The sequence below is a fragment of the Microcebus murinus genome, chromosome 9, assembly GCF_040939455.1.
Source record: "Microcebus murinus isolate Inina chromosome 9, M.murinus_Inina_mat1.0, whole genome shotgun sequence".
Lineage (NCBI taxonomy): Eukaryota > Metazoa > Chordata > Mammalia > Primates > Cheirogaleidae > Microcebus > Microcebus murinus.
The window spans coordinates 27187715-27211338 of NC_134112.1; the positions used below are offsets into that span (position 1 = coordinate 27187715).

The 23624-nt window shown below is 41.7% G+C and overlaps 1 protein-coding gene across 4 annotated transcripts in view; it reads left to right on the top strand.

Annotated features, from left to right (window-relative positions):
* OSBPL3 (oxysterol binding protein like 3) overlaps positions 1-6870 on the top strand; it is a 176128-nt gene extending 169258 nt beyond the window's left edge. For all 4 annotated transcript variants that reach the window (XM_076006360.1, XM_076006362.1, XM_076006361.1 and 1 more), the window contains one exon: positions 3090-6870. In XM_076006360.1, coding sequence (XP_075862475.1) covers positions 3090-3186 — 97 coding nt within the window. In that variant the 3' untranslated portion in view covers positions 3187-6870. The remainder of the gene's footprint in view (positions 1-3089) is intronic.
* Positions 6871-23624: the final 16754 nt, after the last annotated feature.

Genomic DNA, 23624 nt, shown 5'->3' on the forward strand with positions numbered 1-23624 from the left:
ACTTCTGGTCTGCAGAAAATGAGCAGGACTGTCCTCTCCCCAGATGGGAGCGGTCTCCATGCCCTTCCTGCTGCAGGGTGGTGAAAGCCCTCCTCTGTGCCAGGGCCTGCGTTCCCCGGCCCCTGCCTCCGGGCTGTCGCTCTTGCTGTCCTGAGGCCGGAGCAGGGCCACTGTTTTCCCTGCCGTGTTCGCCCTGTGAGCCTGCAGAGGAGGCTCTCAGTGAGGGAGGCTGTCAGAGCTGCCTGGATGCCAGGCCAGCTTATTAAATTCATAGCTAAGGTTGGCCACCCCCAGAGATATATTTTACACGAAGATAGAGATAATTAATGATCACCCTGCTGCTTTTACCAATAGGGAAATTCCAAGTAGTCTAATTCTTGGATTTATAGAAGTTCCAATGCACTTGGGCTTGGATTTTGGAACATTTACTGTTATTTTTAAGATAACTTGCTAAGAGGGTCTTGTTAAAAATAGACTTAAATTTTTAAAGGGGCATGAAAGATCCTCAGCCCTTCATTCACCTCCTCACTTCCCTCTTTCATTGTAAACTGAGAAGAAGCAAAGGCCCAGGGAGTGCAGGTGATTGTTGAAGGACCCAGTGGAATGTCCCAGACTGGGGCCTGCTCTTCTGACTGCTATGCCAGTCTCTCTACGGGTTTAGGTTTTTTGTTTGTTCTTGTTTAAAAAAAAAAAAATCAATGTTAAAAGAGGCATATGTAGAAAAGCAGCAAGCTCCTAACTTCTCCCACCCCAGTCCTGTTTCCATGGCAACCAGGGTTTTGTTGTTGTTTTGGGGTGTTTTTTAGTTTGCATTTTTGTTTTTAATGAACACCAGAAGTACTTTTAGAAGGACTTAGCTACTAATCTATCAGTAGCAGCAATAAAATATGTATTCTAAAACATCAAAATAGCAACAAATAATGTTTTATCTCTAAAATATAATGCTCTTTTTTCTAAAGTTGATGTAGATTCTACCAGATCCTTTCTGAATATGTCCATGAATTCAGGATATTAGTGATTGAGGATAACTGGCCAGAATTATATCCCGAAATATTCAAAACTTTGTTTAAACACTTTAAAAATAGGATAGACATGTTAAATTCATTTTTGAAAAGGACAAGGGATAGAAAAATAGATTAACACACATCAATTGATTTACTGATCAGTCAATAGCCGTACACATATACCCTTCAGTAGGTCAATTCTTTTTTTTTAATAGATCATCTAGTTTCATTTTTTTTAAAAAAGGAAAACCTACATTTATAAAGATGTTCACTGCAGTACCTTTTAGGATCATTAAAAATTGTGGGTAACCAAACTGTCTCAAGGACAGGTTAAGGAGATTCATCAACTCGATCCAACCTGAAAGCATTAAAAATGATGTCATCAAGTCTCTGGGGCTCTATGGGAAACAAATTAACATTTAAGTGCAAAATGTAGAATGTTACATGTGCTGTTATCCCAGTCACAAAGGAATTAGGTCCAAGTGGGAAAGGGTTGAAGGCCACGACAGCCGAGGTGGCCGTTCCTCTTTTTCTTTTTGATTGTCTATAGTGTTATCATAGCATTGTATGGGGGAAATTTTAAACATTGGAGAAAAAGTGAGAGTTGTTCAGCCGTAGCAGTATCTGTTTGCAACTGTTGAAGTTAGAAACCTGGCAAAGAGATTTCAGAGAGGAATATGGGCACTTGGATGTTGTCATTAACCCCTGCCAAGGACCAACAAAAACATCTCTGGGAAGTCTAAGTGGAAGCCATAGCCCAGGCAGAATTGATCCTCTTTCTTTCAAAATAGTGAGCTATCTGATACACAGGTTGGCTCATTTCAAACACATCCCTTTATTGGAATAGGGAAACAATTGTGATAAAAATCTGCTTTCCTGAGAGTTGGGAAAACAGGCACCATCCACTTTTGCCTCCAAAAACACTGCAGTATCAGTCAAAATTACAAATGTACATATTCTTTGACTCAGCCGTGCTAATTACAGGAATTTTTAATGTAACTGTACTGACACACATAGACAATAGCACATGCTTGTTTATAATAGCCAGAGTTTGAAAATAACCTAAGTGCCCATCTGTAGGGTACCTGTTAGATAAATTACGGTTCATTCATACAATGGGATGTCATACAACTGTTAAAAAGGGAAATAAAGAATCCCTTATTGCTAGAGTCACCAAACTTTTCCTGTAAGGAGCAAATGATAAATATTGTGGGGTTTGCAGGCCATAAGGTCTCAGTAGCAATTACTCAACCCAGCTGTTCGGTGTGAAAGCAACCATGAACAATATTTAAATAAATGGGCATGGCTGTGTTCCAATAAAACAGCATTTCAAAGGTAGGCAGAAGGCTGGATTTGACCCTTGGGCTGTAGCTTGTGGACTCCTGCCTTACTGTGCTAATGGGAAATGATCTCCAATATATACTGTTATCTCAAAAAGTCGATACGTCTATCGTCTATCGCTGTGTCTAGTACAACATTGTGTCAGAATGGGAGAGGGTAGCGTGTGTGTCATGTACACACGGGGATGGAATTTTTCTGAAAAGATGAAGCTGATACCATCACTGCCTCTGAGAAGAAGCAGAGGGCTAGGAGACGGGTAAGAAGAAAACTTTTAGCTATGTACCCTTTTGTGCCTTTGAATTTTGATCTATGTCATATATTATCAATTCAAAAAATAGTAAATCAAGAGTATTCTCTTTAGACTGTTACAACTGCCAATTCCCTTTTTTAAAATGTTAACTTATCAGCTCCTAAGAACAACCTGGTTGATGTGTGGCTTTTATGTCTTTGGTTCCGGTGACTGTCATCCTAGCCATGTTTTATAAATGACAGACTCCCCTCCCCCCTTCCCCGCCCTTCTCTCAGAAGCACCACTGTTCTCAGCCTCTAAGATTGAGAAGTTAAAGTCAGAAGTATCAAAACAGTTTCCAGGCTTCCAGTTCTTCGTTCCAATCAATACTGGACTCTCAGGGATGTTGTATGCATGTGGGAATGATGGTGGGGAAGGAGGGAGGAGAGGAGGGAAAGAGAGAGAATGTGATACTATTTTTAAGAATCTGCAAGAAATTGTCTCATCTTTCACAGGAAATCCAACGATGACTCTTGGGTGAGCAACGGCACCTATTTAGAACTTAGAAAGGACCTTGGCTTTTCCAAACTGGACCATCCTGTCTTGTGGTGAAAAAGTAAAGAAGAAGAAAGAAATGTTGGTGTACTTCTCCCGTGCTTGCTTCCTGGAGCAGCACAAACCTGTGTCTATATATTTAAAAGATATTATCTAGAATGATCACTTGTGCTTAGCTTAGCGTTGTATTTAAGTACATATTTTCTTCAGTGGGTTTCTTTACGATTTCAAATGTTATCCTGATTGTTTATATGAATGTAGAACACCTTGATATTTCTTTTTATATATGAACTATTTAATAAAAATGAAAGATTGAATGTTAATGTGTGGGTTAAAAAAAAAAAAGAAGCTTTAACACTAATTTTCCAAAGGTTAGGGAAAATTCAAATTAAATTTATGCCTTATAAATTATGTTGGAGGAAAAAAGTCAACCTCTCCCAGGTGCATTAAGAAATAAGAATACCCAGGGTTACTCGCCCACGCGTAAGCTACCAGAGTTTAATTTGGTAGCTGAAATATCTTTTTGCCTCAGACAGCTCTTGAGTTGCTCATTCAGAACAATTCTGCTGGTGCTGGAGTCTGAAGAATATTTTCATTTGCATTTTAGTGATTAGGGGGAGGGTATAAGATTAGTGGGATACGTTTTTATGTATGATGGATCCGGCACCTTCTTGAAGAAGAGGCATTTGAGCTAATTCTTTCCTGTAGTTTCTATTGCCTTATATACAAAATCATACCCTGTGGCTCAGAGAATTTGTCATTAATTAGAGAATTCCCCATTAATGAAATATCGTAATGGCATCCCAGAGAGGTAGTGGGAAATTTCTCCTTAGGGAGAGCTGAATCCTTGACAAATTAAGAAGTTATTTCCTGCTTCCCATTCCACCCCTAGCTTTTTGACCCCTCCTGTTTGACCGTCTCTGTTGAGTATGGAACGTCCCAGTTTAGCGTAAAACATACAGTTCATTCCACACAGCAATTTGACTTTCTAAAACTTTAGCAAAATAACCGATTGTTTTGAATAACTCAACATGTTTTTCTTAAATGCTGTTTTAGTATTTTCTACCTCCAAATAAGCACTGTATTTTAGATCTTGTATAAAAAGTTCGACCATCTGCCTTATAGACAAACGTAGAAAATTGATGTTCTTCCTTTGTGTTGTGTTCTGATAAAGCTTTAAATGTCTTAGCCCTTTCCTACAATTTCTTGTTACTCATGTCGCTCTTTTGTGAGTTTTGGAGCAGTCTTGAATAATATATATTATAACTTCTAAAAGAGGAAACTTTGTCTTTTTAAATGTCTTATTTCAAATTAATATAATTTGTGCAGTAGTTGAATTGTGTTATCAGAGCAATTCCAGCTTCTGCCCAGATTACGTTAAAACCAAAGCCTAATTGTTAAGCCTTTTATTCTAATGTCCATAACAATTTTATGGAAGCTCATGTTTTAATGATATGGTAAAAAGATTTCTCCTGAAAACATTTTTTGATATTTAAAGAAATCCAGAGCATATAGAATGTAACAAATGCAGAGTAAATTAAAGGGAAAAGAATGCACAATTTTTCAGCATCACACCAAATAGCTAGTTGGACAGTATTGCATTTTCAAAATGGAGAGTTACTTAAAGTGGATCTGTAGCCTCTTGGAATCTGCAAGTGACTGGCATTTTAAAACAACTCATTAAATATGGGATTCATTTATTCCATTTTATGGAGATGCCAAGATGAACACAATGTGAATGTCATTTCCATTTCTAAGCAGTTGAATGGCACAAATTCTTTGGTATGTGCTTTGTTCTTTTCTTTTTAAGCATTTATCCGAATTCTGTTCACAGACATGAGGAAGCAGGCTGTAGATTTAAGGGTACTCAAGGGGAAAACAAATCTAGTTTTCACAATGTGAGGGTAAATGTAAAATTTTAGTAATACTGGCTGTAAAATTGGCCTGTTCCACAGGCTGGCCCAAAAAGGAAAAAAAAAAACAGCAACAAAAACCTATAGCCTATTCGGATATAGCATTGTCATGCAGTATTTGGAAATTCCTTAATTGTCCCAATGTGGTTATTTCAATTGGTCTTATGCTTTAATTTGGAATCAAAAGAAAAACTGGACCAAATATCACCTCCATTGTCATCTCATTTGAGATGGGGTTGGAGATGAATTAAAATATGATACAGAACTATATGCAAATTTGGAAGTCTGCTAGTCAGTACTGGCATAGACAAAGGACTTTTCTGAACTTTAAACAGCTTGGTGATGCATCCTGTTATCATAAGCTTAAAACTATCTTGAGGAGGAAATGGCTTCTTTTTTCCTTCTGTCCGTTTTCTCAAAAGCATCTTTCCACCAAATTGTTACCTCTGCGACACTTTATGTTTTTGAGATGGAGAAAACAGGAACACGGCATTCTTTGGGAAGAATTGAAGTAGAATTTAATTTTCTAGACTTTAAATCTCCCTATTCAATAATGCCAATCACTGTACTATTTGAGATACATAGTTTGACTTCTATCTTACTTCCTAATATTCTATCCTAAATTTCTGGTGAATTACACAGAAATTCTTAGAAAAAAGGACTTTGTGCAGGCAACCACCCTGCGCTTCAGATGTTCCTGTTGCCACTATTGACTCCCCCAAACTGCAGGAAGTGCATTCAGGAAGGAGCCAAGAGTGTCCAGTGTAGCAGGCAAGCTGATCAGTGCCCTTGCCAGGCCCCAAAGCACCCCAGGGCTGTGATTTCCCTGAGTCAAAGGTAATAATAAAAGCCTCTCCGTGTAATTCCCCTCCCCAGGCCAGGCTGGTTCTGGTCCTGACTAAAGAGATGAGGGTTCACTTGCAGGCGACAAGCACCAGGATGCCCGAGCATCGCCACGGTCTTCCTGTGCTTCCAGTGGAACTCTGGGGGGAAAATACACAAACTGACTTTATTTGTTAATGTTTACTTCATTGGAGCTGCTATTTTCTCCAATTCTACTTTCGATTACATCCAATACATTATTTGCTTAGGCTTCAAGCACTGTCCTTCCTCTGTATTTTCCGGATTTATGATGAGGGATCTTGTTCTACTGCTAAAGATGTCTAGCCTAAAAGAAAAATAATAAAGTTTTTATTTGGCTGTTGAACCTTGAGGTAGGTGCCTACGACATTACACTACGAGTTACGTTATGCCTCCGGCGATCATAGACTCTCCTCCTCAGACCTTTTCGTTACGAGCAGAAGCAACGAGAAATTGTTCGTATGATCTTAGGAATAGTAGTTCCAATGTATTGGCATAGTTTATTTGAATGTCTTTAATTTTGATATCAACATCAGCATAAATCTATTTTTGCTACCAGATGATAGCTATTTTCATGTGCTCAATTTTCCTCTGCCTTGTATTAATCTGTGACTCAGTGTTAGTCGTTCTTTTTCTGTGTTGGAAGTCTGCGTCACATAAATATCTGCAAATCATGACAGTCTCAAATGCAAACCATTTTCAGAGACTTTGGTCTTGGGGAATGCAGTGATCACAAGTGACTATTTTATTTGCGATTTTATCTTCCTCTGTTACCTCAGAGGATACTGTTGTTGTTTTTTTTAAATGGATATTTACGAATCTTTCACTTAACTGTTTGCAAAATTATTTTCTGTTTAAATCCTACCCTTCCCTCTATACCCAATGTCTCCCCAAAAAGCTCCTATTAATGTGTTTATCCCCCTCATGTAGCTAGTTGAAAGTGAATAAACAACATGGAAAAAGGCCACCATTGTCTTTGTTTTTCCAGATTGACGGGTATATGTGGCTGCCGAAAGGGGACAGAACTACCCTGGAATACTCTGGAACACAGAGAATCTTGGAAAGTGTAGACTTGCCACAACTTCACCCCCGAAATCTCTGAGGCATGCCGCAAATGCAGATCCCCCAGCCCAGGCGTCCTCAAACTACGGCACGCGGGCCACATGTGGGTGTTTTTGCCCGTTTATTTTTTTACTTCAAAATATGATATGTGCAGTGCGCATAGGAATTTATTCATAGTTTTTTTAAACTATAGTCCGGCCCTCCAACAGTCTGAGGGACAGTGAACTGGCCTCAAGCTGTTTAAAAAGTTTGAGGACTCCTGCCCCAGCCCTTAGAATGGGGGCCTGAGGCAGCAGGAGCCCCAGACAGGAGCCCTTCTGTCTAGCCCAGCGTGCTAAGGAAATGTCATTATTTTCTGTGTGTCCTAACATGAAAAGGCAAGTGCTTTTTCTATTCACATCAGTTTATTGGCCCTTACGAATGACCAGCTCCTCTCCCACACATAGGTTGAGTCCTTTGCAATGCCAGGAACACCCTTAGCATTCTCTAAAGTTCCATTTGATTCTGTTGATGTATTTATGGTGTTATACAATGCACTAGATTGCAGAGTTACTTACATAAAGTCATCTCTGCATCCCTAAACGAACTTAAAGAGACATCCAGAAACAATTCATGAACCTTGATTGGATCCTGGCTTAAAAGAAAAGAATAGCTGTAGAAGACATTTTGAGGACAATTAGTGAAATTTGTATATAAACATAATAACAAGATTAGTGCCAATTTTCCAGCATTATTCAAAATAATGTGTTACAGACACTAAAGGAAATCTTAAAAGGCAGCCTCAGACTATTTTAACATGTTGGTCATTATTTTAACATATTGGTATTAAAGCATCTTAAGGAGTCAGCTTTGAAAAGGCAATACAATTTGGAGGTCCAAGTTCCAAGCCATTAGTCTAGAAATTTAGTCCTTTATTTTCTAGTCATACTAATGAAATATCAACATTAACATGGTTAATGTCTGCCAGCGATTAGTAAATCAGGATATCACTGCCCCCTACTAGTTGACATAGTAAAGGATTTCTTATTATGGACTATTATTTGGGGCTTCTGCAGGAAATAGAATCCCATGCAGATGGTTCGAGAGACTTAAATGAAACCAGGACTTGCAGGGTTATGAGCAGGCTACAGCCTGCAAATGATTACCAGCAGGGGGAGGTCATTACTACCCCGCAGTAGCTGGAGTATCTGAGGAGGGGACAGCCATCAGGAGCTGTAGTTGGAGAGAGACATGCAGTCCTTGCCAGAACAATCCAGAGTAAGGAAGAACTATCCCAACCTTTGTCTCCTCCAGCTGCCACTGTCCTAGCAGTGAGCCTTCATAGCCGAACCCAAATAGGCACAGAGGCCGGGGCAGGGGAAGAGCCAGTGCAAACAGAAAAACAAGCACGTGGGCCTCTTATTCACAGAATAGATCAAGTCTGAGCATTCAGAGGAATTTTCAGTAAGTAAATAGGTAGAAGAGCCTTCGAGAGGACAGAATTTGGTAAATGACTTTGACTTGCATGTATTTTACCAAGGATGAATTATGATGAACTGCTTTTTAGAAACTCTTCGGTTCTCCTTGATATTATTATTGTTATAATGGTTTGAAGGAGCTCTGAGCAGGGTCTCCTATTTATTAACTGCCATAATTTGGTCAGATAACGGACTGGGAAGATACGTCAACATAAGCAGTGATGCTCAGATTTGGCTGATGTCCTGGCGATACCCCAGGTAGTTCAAACCCACACAGTGCCACACAGTTTGTTGGTCAACATTTGATCACCACGGAGCTGGGACACCACCTTCTAATTTCATGATTGTTCTAGGATTTCGAAAATAGTATGTTGGTAAAAGTATACGTTTCTTTTCATGAAATTTTGTATGTTGCTTTTGTGCTGTCTTTGAAATTTAAAGGTAAGGACCATAATCTCCTCCTTCCCTTGTAATATCTTATGGATATTCTAAAAAGGGCTTGAGACTGGGAGCACCCAGCAGCTGCTGTGACACAGTCTTTGAAAACATTGAGCCGGGAGTGGACCTAGGCACTGGGAATACACAGTCCTCCACCTGCAGAAGCTTCCAGCCTGGTAGGAAGCTGGTGGGTGAGTCAACAACCGCAGTGTGGTGAGATGGCTTCATAATAGAGGACTCCCAAGCAGTGATGTGAGAAGGGGATGTGGGCTCGACCAAGCTGGTGACTGGAAGGAGAAGAGATGGACTCACAGCCAGGATGACTCAAGGTTCCTCTCCTTGGTAATGAAGCCACAACACTGCTGCCCAAACTTGGTCACAATGAAATTTCTGACATGTCACAACAGCTGGTGTTTCTTCAGCCCAGAGGCATCGGACGAAGGGTGGGGAGTGGAGGGAGTCAGCACTCAGGTGGCCAAGGGGGCCAGAGGACACCAAGGGAACCGTGTCCGAGGACCTCAACTCTTCCCTCAGCCGCAGGTCACATAAGCCAACACCGCCAAGGTTTCTACCATATCCAAACAGTCTTAGGCAGAAGCAGTGAGACCCAAACCCCAGGAATCTAAGAGAGATCTCTGCAAAAGTGACTGAGCACTACTGGAACAGACCATCTAGATGATCAGATTAAACTACACGGTGTTTTCTAAACCTTCTTGTATTGTGGTGAAATATACACACATGTTACCATTTTAACCATTTTTAAGCATACGGTTCAGTGGCATTAAATGCATTCACATTGTTGTGCAAACATCACCACTATCCTCCATCTCCAGAACTTTTCATTAGCCCAAACTGAAACTCTTATATACCCATTTAGACTAAATTTTAAATAGAGTTGGACCATTAGTTAGGTTTTATTTTTGCTAACCAATGCAAGAAGGGCTTGTGAGAACAGATCAGTTATTGGCAAGATAACAGAATGATATTTTTCTCACTTCTGAGTGGTAGTGTGAGTTGCAGTTTTGCAAACCCCTCTCCAGAAGTCCCACAACAGCCTCTTTTAGGCAGTCCCCATGGATCAGAAGTGTTCGCTGAAGACCAGAAGTTTAGCAACTTGACCAAACTCTACAGCCCACTGAGAGCAGTGTGGGGATACAAGTGTGTGTCCGCCTTGTTTCCAAATCCAGCTCCTTGTGCTATAGAATGAGATGTAAAGAATGTGATCCTAACACCCCTTTCCCTTCCAAGTTTAAGTACTTGTTCTTTAATCTTAGTTTCTCAGGTTTCCCAGGATCTTGGAGGTGGACACAGGCAACTCAATGCATAGAAAAAGCCCTGAGAGGGGATTTAGGGAACTTAATTCTAGTTAGTGGTGAGACCTAGGGCAGGTTACTTCCCATCGCAAATCTCATCTGCCCCCAACAGCAAATGGGCAGATTGTCCTTAAAGCCCTCTCTATACTGCCACTTCATGATCTCAAGGATACGTAGAAATGTTCTTTTGTCAATCAACAAACATGGGTTGTTGTTCACGAACCCAGACACAGTCCTTGCTGTCATGGAGTTTACTTACACATTGCAGAATCTTCCCTAAATTAAAGACTAATTTCTTTTTAATCTTAAGAGTGGAAATTGGCCATCTGGAAGAATGACATTGCATATGTACAGGGAGGGACCGAGAGCCACAATCAAAAGACAGCAGTGAGGCTGAAGAATTGCTGGAGATAGAGTACTAGAAAGACAGGAAGTGGTAGTCCAAGACTGGGGTATGTGAAATGTTTAAAACAAGCGGACTATGGGCTAAATAGATCTTGAAAAACCTTTATGTTAAAAGAAAAGGATGTGACCATTATGTAAGTGATATTTCTTCAGTATTTCCTGTCCCAGGAACTGTGCTAAAAGGTACTTTACTAAGTAAATAGTGAAACTACACCTCAAGGTACAGTACTCTACTCCAGGGATCTGCAAAAATATTTTTCAAAGCCAGATAGTATATATGATAGGCTCTGCAGACCACATGGTCTCTGTTACACTCAAGTCTGCTGCTGTAGCCTCAAAGCAGCCAGAGACAGTAAGCGCATGGATGGGTGTGGCTGTGTTTACAAACAACAGGCAGCACGCAGGATTGACCCACAGACTACAGTTTACTGACACCTATTCTACCCCAAGGTTTGGTCTATAGGTGCCCGTGGACAAGCGTGGGGAGTCTTCTCTCTCAAGCCATCATCTAAGAAAGTCAAGGTCCCCAGAAAGAAATGCCTAAAATTTATCCCAGGTAAGGAAAGGTCAACTACTCTTCAGATCTTAGGAAGTTAGCAATGAGAGGCTGGGAAAGTCCAGAACCTTGGCCAGTCTCACCCAGAATTATTGCTTCCGTCCTTCACAGAGAACACGTACAAATGCCTTCTGCGGCCTCTCCCTGCCTGACCTCACATCCTTATTCCACTGCCTCTGGAAGTCCCCGCTTGGAACCCCTGGGGCATCTCACACTCCACACATCCAAGAATGAAATCATCTTCCCCATTTCCAATCCATTTCTTTCTTCTCTGTCCCAGTAAATGTCACCACCGCCCATGGGCTCACACACGGAACCTGGGAGTGATTTTGGCGTCCTCCCTCTCCCTCACCCCGCCTACCTGTGAAGCTCTTCCCCCTGGCCCCAGAGCCCCTGACTCAGGCCACACGCTTGGAATGCAGCCCCTCCTGCAGTCCCCGCTCCTTCCCCTCCATACGCTGTGCTGCCACCAGAGTGATTTTTCTAAAATCAGGTTATATCATTAATCTGCTCATAATCCTCCTCTGCTCAGACACCTCGGCGTGGTATGTGTGACACAGCAGTCACGAGCTCGGTGTGGGAGTCAGAAAGATCACCCTGGAGTCCGAGCTCTGCTGGGCTGAGCCTGGGTCTCCGCAGCTCGGAACCGGAGTAAACCTGCAGGCTGGTTGTGAGGCTCGCTGACCGCTGTCACTGTGGAGCTCTCGCTCTGTGCTAGGTGCTGACCCCATTCTACACGGGAGGAAACTGAGACCCAGCTCAGGTAACTTGCTCACAGCTACCATCTTGCACTTGATAAAGCCAGGATGGGGACGCTCTGAGCCTCTAACTTCTCAGAGCATGATCTGAGAACCTCCAAGACCCATGAAAGAGGTCCGCAAGGTCTAAACTCCTTACATAAAAATATTAACCACTTCGGTACGGGCGCCGACTATAGTGGACAGCCACAGATGGACGCGCACGGCGACTTTAGCCGACAGCCGTGATATGAAGGCGCACAGCCGAGCGTCCACTTTAGTCGACCGCCAAAAGCTTTCACTGTTGCAGCTTTTATTTCTGCAGTTGCAGTGTGTATGTTCAGCGAATAATTCAGTTACTACGAAAATTGTGAACATTTAAAAATAACGTAATGAAAACATATATGTATATGTTACCTATTCTGATTTACATGACAAGTAAAGCTGCCTGGAAAGTAAAACAAGCTTTCAGTGCTTTAAAGTTTTCCTCATCGCACAAGAGCAAAACGGATTCTTCGTCAATGCACAGCACAAGCCATTGTGCGGACTATGAGTGCCGGCCGTGGGCAAGGTTTCGCAGCCGGTGAGCACTGTACCGAAGTGGTTAAGACACTATCTAACTTTTTATTTTTTCACCAGTGTACAGTGGAGTTTTCCAGGAGCTACATGGCCTGTGAAATTGCAGCAGGAACAGGTTAATGCAGAAGTAACTGAAAGGGTAGGGACCTCACGAGGAGCTCATGGCACAGGTTGGAGAAAGATTTCTCATACCAGCAGTGAAATAGTAAGTAGCAAAACGTTTATTTAATTTTCTGAGAAAGAAATAAAGAGAGAAAGAGAGAGAAAAGGGATGGAGTGGCCACAGCAAGAGGGAAGGTGGAAGGTGCCAGGCAGCTCAGGGAAAGTTGCTTGGAGTTTTAAAGGGTGAAAATGGCTTTTTTTCTCCCCTCTGCTTCAGCAGACTGATAACAGAAGCAGCAGTGAAGTTGTTGCAGGTGCTCTTTATTTTCTCCTTTGTCTGTGAGGCCAGGTTATCTGAGTCCTTGAAATTTGTTTCTGACAGGAGGTGAGGCGAGGGTAGAAGTGGGGTTGGGGAGTTCATACCCCTACTGTCTACTTAGGGCTCTTCAATAACAAGTTAGGCCACAGGTTTTTTTTTACTAAACAAAGGGTAATTGTGAGTTTTTCCTTCAAAGGGGCAATTATATGCTGTGAGTTTATTTCTCTTACTTGCTATTTGACAGTTTATTTTCCTCTGTTAGATTATTAGTAAGATGACGTTTCAGTAAGTATGAGAATCCCATTGTCTTCTTTGAAACTGCACTTTAAAGAAGTTTGCAAAAATGTAAAGTGATTGCCTGGACTCCAACTCTGCTGTGCTGAGCCCGGGGCTCCCCAGTTCTAAACTGGAGCAAACCTCCAGGCTGGTTGTGGTTTCCTCTATTTGTTTTGTTTTGGAGACTATAGCTATATTTCCTTAAAAGTATGTTTTTATGTTAACATATACTAGGTTTAGTATTGATATTTTCAATGAATTAATAGTTTAAAATTTCTGAGTTTGAATTTCTAATATGATAAATATCAATAGATATAACCCTCCAAAAATTAAATTAAAAGAAATTAGCTGGGCATGATGGCACATGCCTATAGTTCCAGCTACATAGGAGGCTGAGGCAGGAGGATGGCTTGAGCCCAGGAGTTCAAGGTTGCAGTGAGCTATGATCACACCACTGCACTCTAGCCTGGAAGACAGAGTGAGACCTTATCTCTAAAAAAAAAAATAATGATAAAATTAATAGCTATAACCCACACAAACAGAAGCTCTTTGGGGTTCTTAATGTTTTATAAGAGCATAAAGGTATCTTGAAACCAAATAGTTTGAGAAACACAGACCTAAACTGTACATAATATATGTAATATAAAGCCCTAAGCCGTACATAATATATGTAAAATACTTATCATGTTGTCTACTTGAGAATGAAGTAGATTTAATTGTTTAATAAGGTGTTATATAATGAATATGAATTCATTGACGATGATTGCTCTAAGCCTTACATCTCCTCACTCCCCCACATGCACGCCTCTCTCCTGTTCCACTGAACTGCTGCAGTCTCAGCGCCCCATGCCCTATTCCTGCTTGGGAAGTATCTCCTCCCACATCTGCCCAACACACACCTCCTCCCCCTTAAGACTCAGCTCAAGCACTCACACTTTCTAGATTTTCTGGGGGTAGGGATACTCCTCTACTGCCCTTCCAGTGGTCATGCTGACTCGGGCAGGAAGTCCTGGAGCAGCCACACTCCTAGGCCTCCAAAGACGGGAATACATTCATGGAACTCCAAGATTATTTAGGAACCTGCCCACTCCTACCAATAAGATTATCTTTTGCTTCTCAAGGGAAGGTGGATCCTCCTGCTCCTCTGTCTCTGCATTTACCACTCTGCAATTACCAACCACTTTCTTACCGGAATATCTCTTCTCTACCTCATGGCCTCTGCTTGCTCAGAGTGTCTGCTGCCTAATTTCCCTCTGGATATCTTTCAGCTTCTGCAACTGACTAACTTAACGCATCCGCATTTCAATTCTTTTAGGAAAGGGTCACAGCCTAGCGGGTAATGCTGCGGCATCAGGCCATCTCATTAGCGGCTGACAACAGTGTAAATTGACTGCACTGGAGTCATAGGATCAGCCCTGGTCCCTTGGCTGTGGAGGGTCACATGGTACCAATGTGACAATTTATGCAAAATGAACTGTTAGGCAGATAGCTAGGATCTCTGGCTCTTTTAGGGACAATGGTGCCCTGCTTTGATGTCTCCTGGAGCAATTGCTCCACCTGGGAAGGAGGATCCAGGCAGGCACTCCGATTTTTGGTGTTGCCCCACCCTTAATCGTATCCAGAGCAACTGCTACACCTGGGGAAGGAGGGCATGCTTGATCAACCTGGGAATTCCCAAGCCTAGGAATAATAGGATTTGGAAAGTGACCCAGAATAACCTAAGGCTAATTATTATGTCATTAGCTTAAATTTACATTGTGGTTCATCCTCCCCAGGTAAGGCTTTTAGAGGAGCTTGCATAGCAGGTGGAATTTTGAGAATACCTGTTAATCATTTGGTAACAACCCACACCTCCCAAAAGCCCTTCCCCAGAATAGCCCAATAAAAGGAAACAACTGAGGAACTTCCAGAAAGAGAGTCAGTCAGTTGGGTTAGTGAGTCAGTCTGTCTCTCTCCACTTGCAGAGACAGATCTGTTTCGTTTTATAATAAAAAGCTACTCTTGTGAAGCTTCCTGCTTGTGGTCACTCCATTGCACCAGTCCTGCTTATGATTTTTTTTCCAAGCAAGGAGCCAAAGAACTAGGATAGTGGTCCACCCAAGAGGCTGGACCTGACACTTGGGCTAAGAGGCACCAAGAACCAAGAGCAGACTGCAGCCGTGACAGAACCACTGAGAAGGGAGCTGCGAGGTATGGCATGGTGAAGTGTCATGTGTTCAGCACTATGGCAACTTGCTAGATGTCCCTGTATATTGATTTTCTTTTAAATCCAAAATAATAGAAGTTTCAACTGGGCATATGGTTATCCAGCTCCTGACAGCATCTCCCAGGTTCTTGCTAGGTATGGTCAGGTGACTGGATTCTGACTAGAATGTCATGAGCAGAAGCTGGCTGTGCAGCTTCTGTACTGTACTTTTAAAGAGAAAGGAATGTGCTCTCCTGTCCTCCTCTCCCTTTCCTGCTGGCTGGCCCATGGGCCCAGTGATGGAAGCTGGAGCAGCTACCACACATCCCCGGGTGGAGACTGCATGTCGGCAAACCAACCAGGTAGATGGACCCTGAGACCCAACACCTGGGGCAACCAATTTGTCCCAGCTTGCCCAGGACTTTCCTGGGTCTAGCATTGGATGTCCTGCAAACTGGGAACCTCCTCAGTCTTGGACAGACTGGGACAGCTGGTCACCTTACACCATTAATCTGCTGTACCAGCTCTGGCCACCTACTTGCGCTCTTGTTAGAGAGACAGCAACCATGCTGAAACTAGACTACCCATGTCTAGTTTCCAACCTCTTATTATTAAGGCTCCTTGGGGAGGCTGAGTCCTGATTTTCTGCTAGCTGTAACCTCAGTCCTCAGCTTGGATGTCTCCTTCCCTTTGTGAATGAGAAGGGACTTTTTGAAACCTATTGATCTAATTTCCCTATACACACACGATCACACACTCATTCTCTCCCTCCCCTCCTCTTCTCCCCCCCACTCTCTTTCTCCCTCTCTCTCTTTCCCTTTTTTATGCCCAGCTTTTTAGAGGGAGCCTTCTCTGGGAACAGATGGGAAGCTAGAGTGGGTTCAAGAGCACAATAGATGTGTTTTCTTTTTTACATCACACAATACATGTTCTTTGCAGAAAAACTGGAAAATTAAGTATGATTTAATAAACTTTGTTTTTGGTGTTTTTTTGTTTTTTTAAACAGAGTCTCGCTTTGTTGTCCAGGATAAAGTGAGTGCCGCGGCATCAGCCTAGCTCACAGCAACTTCAAACTCCTGGGCTCAAGCAATCCTGCTGCCTCAGCCTCCTGAGTAGCTGGGACTACAGGTATGCGCCACCATGCCTGGCTAATTTTTTCTATATATATTAGTTGGCCAATTAATGTCTTTCTATTTATAGTAGAGACGGGGTTTCCCTCTTGCTCAGGCTGGTTTCGAACTCCTGACCTCGAGCAATCCACCCGCCTCGGCCTCCCAGAGTGCTAGGATTACAGGCGTGAGCCACCACACCCGGCCTAGTGGGGTTTTTTTGTTTTGTTTTGTTTTGTTTTGAGACAAAGTCTTGCTATGTTGCCCAGGCTGCCCTTGAACTCCTGTGCTCAAGAGATCTTCCCACCTCACCAGGGAGGTGGTGCATGCTACCACATCTAGCCCTCATAAACTTTTTTTTTAAGGCAAAATAAATTGGAACAATACAACTTATTAGGCTTAATCTCCCTTTGTCACATCAAGAGACACCACTCTTACATCAAAGCCTGGAAGGACACTTGAGCTGAGCTGATGATCTGGGGTGGGGCAGGGGGTGCTGTTTAGAAGCACAGGAGTATGGCTGTCTGTCTAGGTGTGGCCTTGCTGCTCCATGAAGTCACCTGCAAGAATGGCCCCAACAAGAGTAGTGACCCTTAGTATGTCCGGAGTTTTGCAGAAGAGCTCTGGTTTCAAATATCCTACCCTTTTTTTCCTAAGAACCATCCAAAACACCACAAATTTCCAATGGTTTGATTCCTAAACTTTACTTTTCTACATGTTTCTTACTTTCCAAAGCAGCCCTAAAAGCCTTGGTCAAACCATGGTTGTAGTTTTTGATTCAGATAACATGCAGAGCCAGGTTTGTTTTTTTTTGTTGTTTTTTTTTTTTTTTTTTTTTTTTTTTTGAGACAGAGTCTCACTTTGTTGCCCAGGCTAGAGTGAGTGCCGTGGCGTCAGCCTAGCTCACAGCAACCTCAAACTCCTGGGCTCAAGCGATCCTACTGCCTCAGCCTCCCGAGTAGCTGGGACTACAGGCATATGCCACCATGCCCAGCTAATTTTTTTGTATATATATTTGTAGTTGGTCAATTAATTTATTTCTATTTTTAGTAGAGATGGGATCTCGCTCAGGCTGGTTTCGAACTCCTGACCTCGAGCAATCGGCCCGCCTCGGCCTCCCAGAATGCTAGGATTACAGGTGTGAGCCACCATGCCTAGCCGAGAGCCAGGTTTTGATCAATCCACAGGCACGCTAGAGGACCACCTATTGAATCATTTCAGGGTGTCCACATTTTTTTGATTAATTAAAATATTCCCATTTTACATTTGTCCTGAATGGTTTAATCTGTCTAAGAAACACAATGTGTTGTTATCCATAAAAACTTCTTTGGAATTCATGTTTTTCGTGGTGGACATTTTTATTCATTTTCTTAATCATAAAAATCATTACTTTAGAAACATAAAAAATTTAAATAATTATAAAATTAGTATAAGAATAATACAATGAATATAATCATTTTATTCATTAATTTTAGAAATGGAAACATTTATAATAATTATAACTAAAAGGTGAGAATAAACTGGAAATTTCCTGAGTTGCACCATCACAAGAAAACTATTTTGGCACATAACTTTTTTACTTAGTGCTATTTCTGTGACTATGGGTACACATACATATAAATGAATTTCCAGTCTTTTAAGAAATAAAAGGACATAATTTGCATTAGATTGGTCCAGAAATTAAATCACCCTTGGAGCAGGAGGTGGGACTGGTGACCTAAGAAAGAAGAGAGACAAAATGCCCTTCGGGCTTCCAAATCGCCAGGCTCATTTGCTTAATAGAACTTAGATCTGCTGCAGAAGGTTTTAATTAAAGTGATCCATTCAGGTTTTAATTTTAATAGAATTTTTAAATGACAAAAAGCAAATCCTGGTGAGATATTGAAGACTTCATTATAAAATGAAACCTAGGATTTGCTTCCAAATAAAATGGTGGCGAGGGGGTGGATACAGATGAAATAAGTTTGCCGTTATGTTGATAGTTATTGAAGCAGGATGACAGATAGGGGAGTTTATTATATTAGTCTATCTTCTTTGGGTATAGGTTTGACATTTTTCATAATAAAAAGCTAAAACAAGCAACAATTAAATCCAGGAACTGTTTTATGGGTTCTTATAATCTGACTCAGGCCCCTCCATCTTCCTGTCTCTAAGACTTCTCTTTTCTCAGAAGTGCCACCACCATGTTCACTATGGCCAGCACCCAGAAGCTCTTCCTATCACAGCCGTTCTTAGCAAAGACCCTGAGGCTGGCTGGACAGGTGGGTGGCAGGGAGGGAGGGCAGCAACCCTTTGCAAGATTGAAGTGTCATGGAGTTCTAGTCACTTCACAAATTTGTGATGATTTTGCATCATAAACAGTAGGAATTTCAGGCAAATTATTTAATCTTTCTGAGCCTCAGTCTCCAAAATAATAGAGGTAATCACCCTAATCAAATAGATGTAATCACTCTAATTTCATAGGATAGAAATTAATAAAATAACATACATCAAAAAATTATCTAGCACTGTGCTGGACACATAGCAGATAGTCAATCTTCAACACTTTGCCTTCTCCTGAGTTGCTAAGAAACTTGAAAGAAGGTCTTTGCTTTCCAAGATTTATGATAGTTCAGAAGGTAGTATGTCCACATAATATTTTATAACATGATGAGAAAAAATGAACATAAAACCTAGTATTGGAATTCCTTTTAGGAAAGGAACTGTTTTTGTTGGGGAAACTAATTGATAAAATACCGTGGGTGAAATATGACACCCCAAAAGCATGGATCCATGGAAGACAAACCACAGAGATGGCAACCTCCCAGGGCCACCTATTGTGCAATGTTTAGTTGTATGTTTCGCTTTCCTGTAAACTCTCTATTTCCCCAGCATTCAGTAGCATCTTCCCCACACATGCCTCTTGTGGGTGGTATTTGTGTAAATCAAAGGCAGGAGCTGGATTTCATAACTGGATCAGCTCCAAGAGAGGAAGGAAGGATGAGTTTGCAAATCCAGGATCCAAAAGCCAGAAATGGGCACCAAATCAAAGTTCTGGGAGATACATGAAATCTTTTGGTTCTGGGTTGGGGGTTAAGGTAAAAGATAGATTATTAAAAAAAAAAAAAAAAAAAAAAAAAAAAAAAAAAAACTCCAAGCAAGTGACTACGATACTATTTGTATTAAGAGGGAAATGAGTGATACTGACAGAAAACTTCTTGGGGAGAGATCACTTCTTTGGAGTTGGAGAGGAGATGGAGGGTGAGCAGGGCTGGGATAGAAGAGTCTCTGAGACAGAATTTTCTCCTCCTAAAGACAGCAGGATAACTTCTTTATAACTTGGACCTCACATACTTTCAAAAAATGTATTTGTGTGTCTAAGAGACTCACCTCTATGTAAGCCTAGGGAAATTAAAGATAAAAAGAGATCAGAAACTAAGAAGAGAAAGCAAGAGTGTGTTGTTCTGGGAAAAGGAAATATGTGGTCATGGCATCTGAGCCTTTTAGTAACCCCAGGAAGTAGGAGTCATAGAACTTTTCACAGTTGGCAAAAGGACTTATCTGAACTTAGAGGAGGAGCACTAGATTCTAGGAAGAGTTCTTCCAGGTATGTCTTCACATGTGTATGTTTAATCTTCCTCACCCGGCACAACCTAAGGGGCCATTGCTATTTTAGAAGACATAAACTGGCTCTTACAAAGATGGGGAAAGGGGAGCTATACTGACAAATTACAATATGACTATGGCTGTTAATTAGCCTTTTAAAAATTCTTTAGATCTACATAATTACCTGAAGCAGAGAGTCTTCACAAAACATACAAAAGTAAGAACAGATTACAAATCAGCAAATGGAAGAACATTACGAATTGCCATCAAATATCAATACAATGAAAATGAATTAGTCATAAACCATATTAAAATGAAGGTGATGGATATGTAGATTTATGATTCACACTGAAATATAAAGGAATAATAATAGCGCTTTATCTTAAGCTATCAAACTTAATTTTTTTCAGTGTGCTGCAGGTACTAGCTATACAATTTGAGTTGCCTAAATCATAAAACAAAATTATAGTTGAAATGATTTAAACAGCAATGTAAGACTAAACACTGAATTCATTTATACACAAAGGCTTTTAAGTGTGGAACAGAATTGAGTTTATAAAGAAAGTAAGATGGAAAAAGAAAGGTTTTATTATCACTGGTGAGTTTCTAGGAGACTAAAGACAGACTTTTCAGGGATGAAGGTGGGGAAAGGGCAAGATTATTCTATCCTTGAGTTCTGGCTTACACACACCCTTGGGCCCGGGACCTCCAAGACCATGAGCAGCCTAGGGTGTAAGAGCTCCATAACAATGCGATTCCCATTACCTGCAACCAGCACCTTCTATGGTCTGCCTCACCCCAGCCCCAGAGGTCCTTGAATGCTATTGGATGTTTCATTGATTGGAATAATCCAAATTTCTAGCAATTAGATTCTTCATCTTTTAAGCTCAAGTCTCATCGCATAGCCACTTTTATAAATAAAAGATGTGTTAGCAAATAGAAGGAGAGGTGACCAGTCAGGAAAAAAATACCTTTCTAAGTTCTAGCAACTTGGATTTCTGAAAAATTACTGAACTCTATAGAAACCCATTCCTATAATCCCAACGGCCCTTGCAAAGACATAAAACCAAGTTAGTCATGGAAACCACTGGAATCTGATGAGAAATATGTCCATGAAATCAACATCTATCATTTATTCATTAGGCACCAAATAGATGCCAGGCACTGTGCCAGTGACTGAACCCAGAATTATCTCTAATCCACAGCCACAGCTGACTGTTTATTCATTCATTTATGCATTCAACAAATATTTGTAGAGGAACAACTGTGTTAGACATTGCACGAGGTATTGGGTATATCGCAGTGAGCAAGCTCCCTTTGTGGAGCCTACATAAAACGGGCAGTAAACAAATGCACAAACAATTAAGCAAAGTACTATGAAGAAAGATGCAAGAATAACTAAAGGAGACCTTATTAAATCTGCAGGCCAGGGAATGCTGCATAGAGAAAGTGAAGTTGACACTGAGACATGAAGATCAGCCACATGAGGAGCTGGGGACAGGGTGGTGACAACCGCTGCAACTCCTGAGGGAAGGATGAGCACCTGCAGTGAGACAGTGTCCTCACGGAGCGGAGGGAGAGGTGGGCAGCGGCCAGATGATGCATGGAGCTGGGATCCTATACTTAGGAGCAATTGGAGAATTGCCATCCCAGGCCTGTTCTACCCCTTGAGCAGCCCCCATAACTAAGGGGCTGTTGCAAGACCAGGGGACCACATCAGGTAAAGCCTTGCAAATGGGACAAGGAGAGTCAGGCCACAACCTCCATTCACAACTTCATGACTGGGATGCTCTCAGGGCCTCTCATTGGATCTGGAACAGGATTGACTGGGACAGGTCTCAGTGATGCTTCCTGGGAGTCCTTTGTCCCTTCCTCTGATCTTTCCTTTCTTTAGAAATGTCCATGCAGCCAGGCAGGCCCAGGAGCAGTTTTGCAGCCATCTGGGACCTTTGCACATCAAGTGAGTGTGGAGCTGCAAGTAAAGCTCTCCCAGGACAGTCTTCACACTCATTTCCAGGCCCTCTGGGAGTGCCTTCCTGTAACCTGCAAACACTGTCTAGGGGTACAATCTGGAGAAGTGGATGGAGGCCCTCAAAGTCAGCTACCTTGCCCAAGATCACAGAGCTGGTAAGTGGCAAGAACAAGACACAAGCCTAGTTATCCTCCTCCTATTGCACCAAGGGCCTATCACAGACTCCAAACAAACAAAAGCATCATTAAGGTGTCCACTGTGAATTCAAGAACTCTTAACAGTTTGACTAAAAAGTCTCCTTCCCAAGGAGGCTTTCCTTGGCCACTCTATCAAAATTCCAAACCTCCCCCAGGTAACTCTTTAGCCTCATCTTTATTTTTTTCTCCTTAGCATTTACCTTTCTCCAACATGCCTTATATTTTCTTTTTTTGAGACTTTATCTTTGGTTCACTGCAGTTTGGATATGATATGACAAGGTGCAGGTTTTTTGACATCTATCCTGCTTGTTGTTCTAAGATTCCTGGATCTGTGGCTTGGTGTCTGACACTAATATGAGGAAATTATCAGTCATTATTCTTCTAAATATTTCTTCTGGTCCTTTCTCTTCTTCTTCTTGTATTCCTATTACGGTATTCCTATACTGTTACACCTTTTGTAGATGTGTCACAGTTTTTGGATATTCTGTTATTGTTTTTTTTCAGTCTTTTTTCTCTTTGCTTTTTGTTTTGGAAGTTTCTGTTGACATATACTCAGTCTCAGAGGACTCTCTCCTCTTTGCTCAGCTATGTCCAGTCTACTAATGAGCCCATCAAAGGCATTCTTTAATTCTGTTACAATGTTTTTAACTCTAGCATTTCTTTTTAGTTCTATCTTAGAATTTTCATCTCTCTGCTCTCATTACTGTCAGATTCTCTCTGGAGTGTTTTCTGGCACCAGCCAATTCTCTGATTCTCCAATTCTCTGAAACCAACTGGTTGTCCAACAATTCAGTTCAATTCTGACACCAATTCAGCACAGACCCTGCAGAGTAAGGACTCAATCCCACAAGACTGTCCCTGCTTCAGATGCCAGTTACAAGTATCAGGTCCCCCAGTAACCCACACTTCTGTCTGACTTGGCTACATGTGTGGAGGTTCTTACAACTTTCTCCTCAGGTTCATTAATTCTCTAGAATGACTGGCAGAATTCAGGAAGGTGCTTTACTTACTGTACCCATTTATTATAAAGGATACACCTCAGGAACAGCCAAATGGAAGAGATACAGAGGGACAAATGTGAGGGGAGGGATGTAAAGCTCCTATGCCCCTTCTGGACACCCCCAGCATCTCAATGTACTCACCACCCTGGAAGCTCTGTGAACTTCATTGTTCTAGAGTTTTCATGGAGGCTCCGTTATGTAGGCATGATCGATAAAATCATCAGCTATTGGTCATTGAACTCAATCGCCAGCCCCTTTTCCTTTCCTGGGGGTTGGGAGTGGGGCTCAAATTTCCAACCCCCTAATCACATGGTTTGGTCTTTGGAAGTCCCTATTCTGAAGGCATCCTGCCAAGAGCCATTTCACTAGCACAACAAAAACTATCTTATCACTCAGGAGTTCCAAGGGTTTTAGGAGTTCTGTGCCAG